The following is a 10651-nucleotide window of genomic DNA, read 5'->3' as shown; positions in this document are numbered from 1 at the left end:
TATATATCCTAATCCTATTTGCCCTATTACCTATCCCCTGGACCAAACATCGGCTGGGTAAGTTTTTACCATCTCGATTCACTTTGATAGAGGCTTGGAAGGGATTGTGGTGTTGGGGAGTTGGTAGTTTTTTTGGCACAGTGCATGAAACCATATAATTCTAGTATAGTAAGTGCTCTTTATTTAAAGCATGATTTGGAACATGATTTAGATGTATGGCTGTAGCTATTAGTTTACTAGTGATATAATAATAGCACAAACAGTTTTTTTGTAAATAAGACTACAGAGCCCGTTGTAAATGTAAATGTACACTAAAATCACCAATCAATAAATATCCCCACTACCATTATTTCTACTACGTCTATGAATGCTAATGATTCTATGCAGAGTCATATATATATATATATATATATATAAACACTAGTACTACCATGCATCCGTAGAGATACCGTTGCAGTAGTGAGACCACTGTTTGGTGTTTGTGGACTTCAGAAGTAAAACAGAAACCTTTGGCCCTCTGACAAACACTTGCGGTCCCAGAGCAAAACACCACCCATCTCTGCACTGTAGAACCAGGCTTATGCTGCGCCACACTGACCACTAGCCAAGCAGTCCTGATTTTGATTGTCTCTCTTTTCCTCTCAGCCAATCAGTGGTCCCATGTCCAGCAGCAATAGGTACTTTGTTATTGCTCTGTAAAAGTGAGTGGTTCAATAATTGCTATGCATTGATAATCACTGTTATAGAATCTTAAATATCAAAGTTACTGTGACAGGGTAGGAACCATCGTTTCGGTCCATGTTTCTCAGGGGACTATAATTGGTGTTGAACATGTAAATGTATAAAAGCACCGTAGAGTCAATTTCATGTTAGAGCTTGGTACGGGAACAGCCATTGTTTGTGAAGGCGGTGTGACGTCAAGTGTGAATTCTGTGAGCAACCATTTTTGTGAACATGCTCATGCTGTCTGGGAAGAAATGTTTGGGGTGTGGCCATTGTTCTGAAAAGTTGTTTCCAGTTGATTTGTGTTGGGAGAGGCTTTGTTGGTTTTGGGTCCAAGCAGTGTTGATCGTGTCCTCCCGTAAGGGAAGTATTGGTTGTCACTGTTTTTGGTCACTATCTTAACTTGGTCAATCTAGTCATGTGAAAGCACTGTTGCACTTTAGAAAGGAACTAAGGCCCAAGAAAACCTTTGGGTATCCACGCTGTTTAGTATGCGTACTTATCTATTTCTATACAAGCAAAACTAAACTTTAAACAATTTTTTTTTTTATATCTGCCTCAGACTTTCCCCTAAATGGGCCTTGAACCTGTAACCTTACATTATTGTACAGGTTTGTTCTGTTTTGCAGGCTATCTGTTGGGATATGGTGCTGTATCTGGCTGTGTTCTTGCTGCTCTGCCTCTGTCGGCAGGGACTAACTGTAAGAGGGCAAACCATAACCCTACCCTGAAACACATCAACCTTTCTTAAATATCTAACCTTTTAGCACCCTAACCCTACCCTGGTCTTTATAGTCTAACCTCTAGACCCTCTCTCTTGCTCTCTCAGGATGAAACTGGTATGGTAGCTCCCAAGGACCACTCCTGTGGAGAGCAGGTGTTCAGCCAGGAGGCCTGGCGGTCTGTAGGAGGTACTATTGAGAGACTGGGCCGGAAGCTACTGGACAGCCTGCAGGCAGGGCCGGAGCAGCCCAACGTCATCATATCACCCTTAAGTGTGGCCCTCGCACTGGCACAGCTCTCATTGGGTGAGGCATGTGAGAGTTCATGTATAATGTTAAGAGTACTTGAGATTGTATGTGTGTGTTTGTTAGCTTTTATCTCCAAGACTTAATGTGCTCAACATGGTTGTTGCCCCTATCAGGAGCTCACAACGAGACCCAGAAGTTGCTGCTCAGTTCTCTACATGCCCACACCATACCCTGCTACCATCACACCTTGGGCAGCCTGCTCCAACACCTCACCAACACTTCCCTACAGGTGGCCACACGCATGTACCTGCGCCCAGGTGTGTGTGCTTCCAGGATGAGTAGATGTCAGCGCTGCAGCTCTGTGCCAGAAAATGGCAATCTACTAACATAAATATAAAGCACATCCATTGTAACTGCTGTTAAGGTCTTACCATTTTTGACACTTGGTATATGTTGTGTTCACCTCTCTCTCAGAGTTTGAGGTGTACCAGTCCTTTATTGCAGAATCCCTGCGTAGGTACAGATCAGAGCCTGCCCCCCTGATCTCAGTGGAGGAGGTCAACCAATGGGTGGAGGAGGCCACCAAAGGTCACATGACCAATTTCCTGCCCAGTATGCCGCACGACATGGTGCTAATGCTTATCAATGCTGTGCATTTCAAAGGTACACCCTTTCACTCCCTGTCTTAAAATAAAGGTTTGGAAACTGTATACCATACAGAAGTGTCTACCCATTACAACTGTGGCTTGTTGTCTCTGGTAGGTGAGTGGGAGGCTCGCTTCGACCCTCAGCTCACACAGAAGGGGGAATTCTACCTGGACAACAAGAACTTTGTCCATGTGGACATGATGCGCTCAGCCAAGTACCCACTGAGCCTGTTAGAAGATGGGGAGCTTGGAGCTCAGGTAAGCTGGGCTGGCTGTTCTGCACTGTTGCTGTCTTAATCATCTCTATATTTTGACATCCTACTGGAGTTTTGCTCCTGAAACATTGATAATAAATAACGTCCTTGGCCACCTTTCTCTTAATATCTACAGTGCGGTTTGTGCATTCTCCCATTCTAAAATCTATCTCCGACCCCCCTTTCTCCTGTGTTTGCAGGTTGCCCGTTTTCTGTTTAAGGGAAACACCAGCTTCCTAGTAGTGATGCCGTTGCCAGGAAGAGGAAATGTGTCATCGCTGGTGGCAAAGCTGAACATCTCGGACCTGTACAGGCGTCTACCTCAGGAGAGCACCATGCAGGTCCAACTGCCAAAGTTCACCCTGCAGTACCGTCAAGAGCTACAGGAGGCGCTGTCCAGCATGGGTGAGCACAGAAGTGATCTAGGAAATTCCAGACCTAGGACCATCGCACTAGGTCTGGGAGTCATGTTGGATTTTCTTCGCCAATTCGGGTGCTATTCAGACAGATGACACTCCCAACAAATCACAAGTTTGGGTAGGTGGGGCAAAAAATAAATGAATAATCCCCTCAAACATGAGGTGTACACACAATGCGGTCATTTTTGCCACAGCCGGTCAGTGGTTGTAAGCTTGTAACGCTAATGTCATGGCGCATGCAAACTACTCAGTTGATTCTCCGCAAGTTCCTAGCTAACTGCCAAAATGTTTGCGGTGGGGCTCTTGATGGATTATCCGGTGCCCTACTCTGCTCTTTCCTCTCTGCCAAACTGACATTGGTCTTAGTACAGACGTGCAATCTGGAACATTGGTAATTTGTGGGAGGCATCCAGTCTCTAGAGACTAGCAGAGAAAGGTCAATAGTTTTGGCCAGGAGTTTCTTCTCAGGTCTGAAACTATTCCATGAGTTAAGTGAGCTAGAAACAGACAGGTGTTTTACAGCAGTCAATAACAGTATAGGATGGAAGAATGCTCAATCGAACTCTCTTCTCTCTCAGGTTTGGGATCTCTGTTCTCTGGTCCTGATCTGTCCGGTATCTCGGCGGTTCCTCTGCAGGTGTCCAGTGTGCGTCACGCTTGCGGGGTGGAGCTCAGTGAGGAAGGGGCCGACGCATCTGCAGCCACCTCTGTTACCATAATGCGCTCCGTTCCCATCTTCTTCGTAAACTCCCCCTTTCTGTTCGCCCTGGTAGACCACGCCTCCCTTGCTCCCCTCTTCCTGGGCACTGTCACTAACCCTGCCCCTGACACCAGCCCAATGCACATTGACGGTCTTCTCGGTGATGATCCCCATGGCAACAATACCCAAAGTGACAGCACTAATAGTAACAACATACAGAGCGACGGTCCCCATAGCAGCAACAATGTACTTTGACCAGCCATAGTGAGAGAATGCAGTGTGGCGCCCCTGCTGGAGGGAGGCGCATCAGCACCCCCTGAATGAAGTGGAGGGGAAACTCCAACACCCAAATGGCAGGGCAAAGATCCAGTACTTGTGCCACCCACTCTCATACAGTTCCTTCCTAAACCAACTTTGATGCCCAGCCTGCCCCAACCCATCTCTCACTTTTCTGCCCTGAACAATACAACCCAACAAGCGGGTCACATATAGCAAATCCATTGGCACAGTTCCCAGACCAAAATCAACCCCAGCCCCTATGCCTAGACACCTGACTTCTCAGTCCCTCCCAAGTGTATGCCCCCTGATTTAGGAGAGACCATGGACCTGTCCCATACTACTGTGTGGATGAACACTTCTTTTTTTTTTTTTTTTTTTACACTTGGTGGTGCACTGTCTTACACTATTTGTGCTTTGTCATACTTTCTCATTCTGATTATTCCCACTTCTGATATTGATTAAAGAAAAGGGATGAAATCAATGTCTTAGTAGTGGATGTGATCATGTTACTGGAGTTTTGGTATAAGAACTGATTATTTTATTTTAAATGGGTTTATGCTAGGCCTTATACCTCAAATTATCATTTAAATATTCAGGAATTGCAATTTCCTGGTTGCTAAAAATCTAATAGTTCGCTTGATTTCAGTTTGACAAAACAAGCAAGTATAGTGCAGATAATCATTGTACCATCTAAACCAGTGTGAAATCAATATTTTTGGTTCTAGAAAATATATATCGGCTGTTTGTCGCTGGTGTACWAAAGTAAGACACAAGAACTAATAGCATAGACATAAAATGCTTCTACTGCTTAGACTTGCATTCAATGAGTGAGATCTATAATTRATTTTGGTTGGGTCGTCCAAAAAGTTACATATTGCAGCATTAACTCTTCTCCAGCACATTATTGCAATTCAACAAATAATYTACTTTTTAGGTCAATTGATTGCGCGTCAAATTTGTCATGTTAGGGTGGTGGCGAGAAGGGACCATTAATGTGCCTTGCGCTCAAAACAGCCATCCCACTTCTTGGCAAACCCAACCGGCTATATCCTCTGCTACGTCAGAGCAGGGCGGGGGAAAGTTGGCTCCACGGCTGCTATACACAGCTGTGTGCATCGCCCGGAAATATTCAGCACTCCACCCGAGAGACGGCTGCTGGAGACACACGGGCGGGCGACGTGGCCCATAATCGCGCTTAAAGGTTAGTCACCTTTACGCATCATATGGGATGTTTTATCAAGGTCGATTGCACGGTATGAAAGACTCGGGCACTAAACCTTAACGTTATTTTTCTTTTCTCCAGTCAGAACCTCCTGTGCAACAACCTTTACAGAACGGAGTAGACCTAATAACACCTCTTAGTAATCAGGATTTTCTGTAAAGCTTTTTATTCAGGCTTTGTAGTGTTTTGAAGCCTTCATTTTATGGGATAACTTAATTTCCATATCAGGAGTGAATAATCCATGCTTTTGACTTAAACAAGTGCACAATGTTATGGTGAATTTGGTCCACTGGTCCCATTTCCAGTAGGCTACTTTTCACTGGTTCAGAATTTCCATTCAAGCTGCTGAGCTGGGCGCCAAGGGAAACACGCCAAGACCAACCTTCCCCAGAGCCCAAACAACTTGTTTAATTGTCCCTGTTTTTAGTCAGTTCTATATCACAGTAACCACTCAAGATTGTTTGAATCAACTGCAAACCTGTCTAATAGAGAAAAGACACATGTCTAGACTCCATATGCAAGGTGATGTGAAGAATGCTGTGTCCATAGTGGTCCGTACCTAAGGACCTGCAGGGTACCTAAGGACCTGCAGRATATAGACACTCATGGCAGGAGATTCATTGTTCATGGCCTGAAAGTATGGGAGTCAATAGATGTGTAGGAGAGCAGTGGTTTGGTGTCCAAACAAAACTTTTTGTGCACTGCCCCCCCCCCCCCATAAAAAACCCCAGAAAAACAAGATGACCTATAGTACCATTAGCCAAACATTGTGGTAATTTACCATGCTTGTGATTGTGTATGGTTGTGTGGTAGAGGGCAGCCTCGGTACAGAGAGGTCTCTCTGTGGGTTTGGCTGGCTACTTCGTGTTGGAAAGAGATGAAGTGCCTGGGTTAACCATCAGGCCTGCAGAGAGAGGTGGAGAAGAAGAAAGGAATTGAGAGAAGTGTGTGGTCTGAGGTTCAGTGATGGATGTTTTTTTAAATCAGGGAAACCAGGAGAAGCTCAATGACAACCAGATGTGCTGAGGGAACAAGAGAGTATGTGTGTGTGGGTAAAAGAGAATGTGAGAGGGAGAAGGAAAGAATGAGCGGGGGTGTTGAATGAGAACTGGCAGAGTTATACTACTATTATGTGTTTGTGTGTGGTCTGAAAAAGCATCCTCAAACTCTCCATAATCTCTGATCTCCACCTCCTGTGACCTTTCACTTTGTCACTTCTCTGTCTGTGTCAATGAGTCTGCTCACCTCTCTGGACTCTGTATGACCCTATTCACTCCACAAAGCTCATTAACATTACTAGCTGTGTTACTAGCTAGTAAACAGGTGTGAACAGTCTGCCTCTGCTTCTGTTGTGCGTTAGCTACACTGTGTGTGTGGAGAGCCAGAAGTTTGGGATATATTACATGGTTTACACGCTACCCAAACCGGACCCGTCGCGTGCGCGAGCGTTGCAAAATGAATTTACACATGTTATTCAATCATTGCACCCACAATGCTCGCACACTGTGTGTGTGGAGAGCCAGAAGTTTGGGATATATTACATGGTTTACACGCTACCCAAACCGGACCCGTCGCGTGCGCGAGCGTTCCAAATAAATTTACACACATGTTATTCAATCAATGCACCCACAATGCTCGCATGCACCAACGAGCGTCTGCGTTGGCAAGCGCTAAACTAGAACTTACTTCTATTTGTGACGTCGAACGCGATGCAAGTCCTGCCTCTCCCATKTCCTCATTGTCTTTTAAAAGCATATACCCACATGCCATCTCCTCATTGGTTATACCCACGTGGGTGATTGAAWGATGAACTGAGGTCGGATGGTCGGTTGTGGTAATACACCTTATTATGAAAGTTAGATGCCATATAAAGTCCAAAGAAGAAAAAGCCTGGAAGGAGGAGAGTTGACTAGAAACGATTCGGTTGACATTTTTATGTGTGGATTAATTGTCTGAGTAGTGAACCTTGTGCATTTCAGGTAAAATAACAACCCAGGACAAATTAGCTAGCAACAGCAAGCTAGCTAATAGCTAAATAGGACAAGTTAGCTAGCAACTGCAAGCTAGCTAAATAGGACAAATTAGCTAGCAACTGCAAGCTAGCTAATAGCTAAATAGGACAAGTTAGCTAGCAACTGCAAGCTAGCTAGCTAMATTGCCATAAATGTTTAATTCTTTTCGAAAAGAAGAGATGCTGACAGGGTTTATCATAAGTTAAAACTACGTTCTCCCTCACACTCACAGTCAAAAAATCTGACTCACACACAATGGGCCAGTTTCCCTGACACAGATTAAGCCTAGGCCCTGGACTAAAAAGCATTCTCAATGGAGAGAGTGTATGTTTGAATAATAATAATAATGTTTGTGTTGCAGGATGATGCGGACGACCCTGTTGCTGTGTTTGGGGTTCCTCCTCTCCCTCTTATGCTCAGTTGGTGATACACCAACATCGCTGTTTTCACTCAATTCTTTCTTATGCTCTCATGTCTTTTATTCACTCCGTCCCTTTGGCTTTCCTATTCTACACTTCATCTCTCTCATCTTCCTCTAGTAGATTCACCACAGTCTCTCCATCTCTACGTCCCTCCATTTTCATTCTGGCTTGCCAATCCCGAACAGCATCACTCTTTGTCACATCACTTCTCTATCTCCTTATTTTTCTCATTCTCCATGAACAAGCCATGTCAATAACCCTCCTCTCTCTCTTCCTGTGTCTTTCGATTGACCAATCCCATGCAGTTGGAGACAGAGGAGGCGGGAGGGGAAGAGGAAGCTGTGGAGCTCTTTAGCACACCCAGAGCAAAGATGACCGCTGCCACCTCTGATTTATGCTACAACCTGTTCCGGACCTTGGCGGGTCGCGACCCCAAGACTAACGTGTTCCTGGCCCCCATCAGCATCTCTGCAGTGCTCACTCAGCTATCCATGGGTTAGTAAGCCTCAACACTGTTATACTTTATATCACTGTCTGCTATTTATCTGGTATTTAATTGGCAAAATTGTAATTACATATTGATCTCTCTCTCAGGAGCGTCTCCGGATTGTTCAGAGAGGTGGTTATACAGAGCTCTGAGGTATCACAGACTGCAGGACCCTCAGCTCCATGACACTCTCAGAGACCTACTTGCCTCACTCAGAGCACCTGGCTAAGGCCTCAGCATTGCTGCACGTGTCTACCTGGCCCGCAGTGAGTGGATGTGTGTGTGTGTGTGTGTGTAAGCATGYATGTGTCTCAGATAATTTTGATCAGTCTGTGTGTGATTTGATTGTGTGTATGTTTGTTGAGCTGTGTGTATCTCTAGGACTGCGTCTGAAGCAGTAATACTTTGGCGTGGTGGAGAAGCAGTATGGTGTGCGGCCCAAGACTCTGATGGGCGGGCTAAAGATGTGAATGAGATCAATGATTGGGTCCAACAGCATGTCCAAGCCCCTGGGACGGAACTCTGGTGTGGTTCCTCTGGGCGCCGCCTACTTCAAAGGTAAGGACAGTCTGTCTGCAGTCCAATTCTCTACCCTTCTCCCCAAAGTGTGCAGTTGTTTATGGGGTGCTGTTTGTAACATGCTGTTTGTGTGTGTGTGTGTAGTGAAGCGGATGACTCGGTTCAGTCAGAGTGGAGGGATGGAGGACTTCCAACTTGTTGGAGAGGCTCCCACCCGCATTTCCATGATGCAGCAGAACAATTACCCGGTGAAGATGGGTGTAGACCCAGACCTGGGCTGTACAGTGAGTACAGATGCAGTATATTCAGCAGTTATGCTTTTTCCAGTGGTCATTACTTTCTTAACTAGCCAGTTATCAAGTTTGCCTCAGGGAAAACACCCCACCCCTCCATTTCTCTCCAGATTGCTCAGATGCAGGATGACGTCAGCATGTTTGTGTTCCTTCCTGATGATGTCACTCAGAAYATGACCTTGGTGGAGGAGAGCCTGACAGCTGAGTTTGTTCAGGACCTCTCCATGACCCTTCACCCCGTGCAGACGGCCCTCACACTGCCTGTCCTACAATTCAGCTACTCCACTGACCTCCTGTCACTCCTCACTGACCTGGGTGAGTTTCTTCACCTCCCTCCTTCTCTCTTCCTCTCGGCCTTCATTTTGTTCTTCTGCCTTCACATCTCTCATATCCTCTTTCTCCATCTCTCCAGGTCTCGACGAATTTCTGGCAGACACGGACCTGACTAAGATCACGTCTCAGGCGGCGAAGCTCGGCAGCCTCAATCATAAGGTTGTCATGGAGATGGCCCCAGAGGGCACCCAGTATGCCAGCTCCCACCCCGCCTCCACACCCCTTTCGTACTGCGTGGACCATCCCTTCCTGTTCCTGGTGAGGGATGAGGCCTCGGGGGCACTGCTCTTTATTGGCAAGGTGGTCAACCCACGCAATCTGAGGATATTAACACAGACACACACTGGAGCCTAAGCAGGTCCTAGGAGGGTATCAGCCATCGTTAAGCTTAAGCTTCTTTGTGTCATAAATGCACAATATGAGAGGGTGGATAAGCAGCTAGATTTACCCATTGATCATATAATACAGTTTCTTAATCATGTATGAAAACCATGCATACCATTCAGACTAAAAGTTCAGACCAAAAGTCTGAACACTCACAACTGATAGTCTCAAGTTGTTTTCAGGGAAAATAATTTGTGATTGAAAATTACACCTCTCATAATTTTTAAATAGAGGCACATACTTTAACCCAAAACATACTCTTCATAATATTGTCAATTGCGATGCAAGAAATAAACATTGAAGTTAAGTCTTTCTGTTTGTCTGACTCCATAGAGGGAGTTGTATAACTTTATCCAGTTGACATACTATAGCTGCTTCCAGTAAAGGGTTGGGTTATGTTGGAAAGAAATTGGACTCTTGGATGCTCTTTCCTTAGCTATTGTGCTGGTAAACAAAATTTAAAGGACTAACACAAACATATGTGACCGACCGCCTTGATTCGGTCTTATGTAGCAAAATTTGAAATTGTGTTTTTTACATTGGATAAAAGCAGAGACACAGAGCGACAAAATTGTATATCATGCACTGCATTTGAGGAACAATGGGAAAGTAATTCTGCTTTGAAAGTTGATTAACTTAACCTCACTTTTGAGAAAATGGCCTTTGAATATTTTGGTACCTACTGGAGAGCTGCTCATTGTCTACACCCATTCAGCATCGTTCACACACTCTTAAGCTTTAGCCGAGCGTTCTGTCCTAACAACAACAACAGTCAGGCACCCAAGCTAACGTTGGCTAGCTACTTCCAGACACAAATGAGAGAACAGCTCACTGACCATTTTCTCACCCTTGCAGAGCTGGTTAGGCTGTTTTCATGTTATCCAGAGCGTTGGTGACTGCAACTGTGCTGTTGGCAACAATTTACACTTTTTTTGTCAACGTTTACTGACAACGGCTATATTCAACGGGTGTTGAGCAGTTATTCT

General features: G+C 45.2%; 1 protein-coding gene and 1 pseudogene across 4 annotated transcripts; both read left to right on the top strand.

The window, feature by feature from the left end:
- Positions 1 to 4474, top strand: LOC111981978 (alpha-2-antiplasmin). 4 transcript variants are annotated; one of them, XM_024013487.2, is made up of 8 exons: positions 1 to 57; positions 1353 to 1424; positions 1553 to 1751; positions 1868 to 2011; positions 2169 to 2357; positions 2457 to 2599; positions 2796 to 3000; positions 3593 to 4474. In XM_024013487.2, exons 2-8 carry the CDS (start codon positions 1368 to 1370, stop codon positions 3967 to 3969), a joined length of 1314 nt encoding a protein of 437 aa, XP_023869255.1. In that variant the 5' UTR covers positions 1 to 57; positions 1353 to 1367; the 3' UTR covers positions 3970 to 4474. The 4 variants fall into 4 exon arrangements, with proteins under 4 accessions (XP_023869255.1, XP_023869254.1, XP_023869253.1 ...); XM_024013486.2 differs by lacking the exon at positions 1 to 57 and adding an exon at positions 125 to 932 and having other exon boundaries at positions 1335 to 1424; positions 2199 to 2357; XM_024013485.2 differs by lacking the exon at positions 1 to 57 and adding an exon at positions 126 to 932.
- A 630-nt stretch (positions 4475 to 5104) lies between these two features.
- Positions 5105 to 9977, top strand: LOC111979903 (pigment epithelium-derived factor-like; annotated as a pseudogene).
- The last annotated feature ends 674 nt before the right edge of the window (positions 9978 to 10651 follow it).

This window comes from Salvelinus sp. IW2-2015, linkage group LG20 (assembly GCF_002910315.2).
Source record: "Salvelinus sp. IW2-2015 linkage group LG20, ASM291031v2, whole genome shotgun sequence".
NCBI lineage: Eukaryota > Metazoa > Chordata > Actinopteri > Salmoniformes > Salmonidae > Salvelinus > Salvelinus sp. IW2-2015.
Note: the sequence above shows the minus strand (reverse complement) of the source record. Positions and strands in the feature narration are given on the sequence as shown.

Coding starts and splice junctions, on each gene's coding strand:
- LOC111981978 (XM_024013484.2), top strand. CDS start 867: ATGTTAGAGCTTGGTACGGGAACAGCCATTGTTTGTGAAGGCGGTGTG. Junction 2,012..2,168: donor ACGCATGTACCTGCGCCCAG/GTGTGTGTGCTT, acceptor CCTCTCTCTCAG/AGTTTGAGGTGTACCAGTCC. Junction 3,001..3,592: donor GGAGGCGCTGTCCAGCATGG/GTGAGCACAGAA, acceptor CTTCTCTCTCAG/GTTTGGGATCTCTGTTCTCT.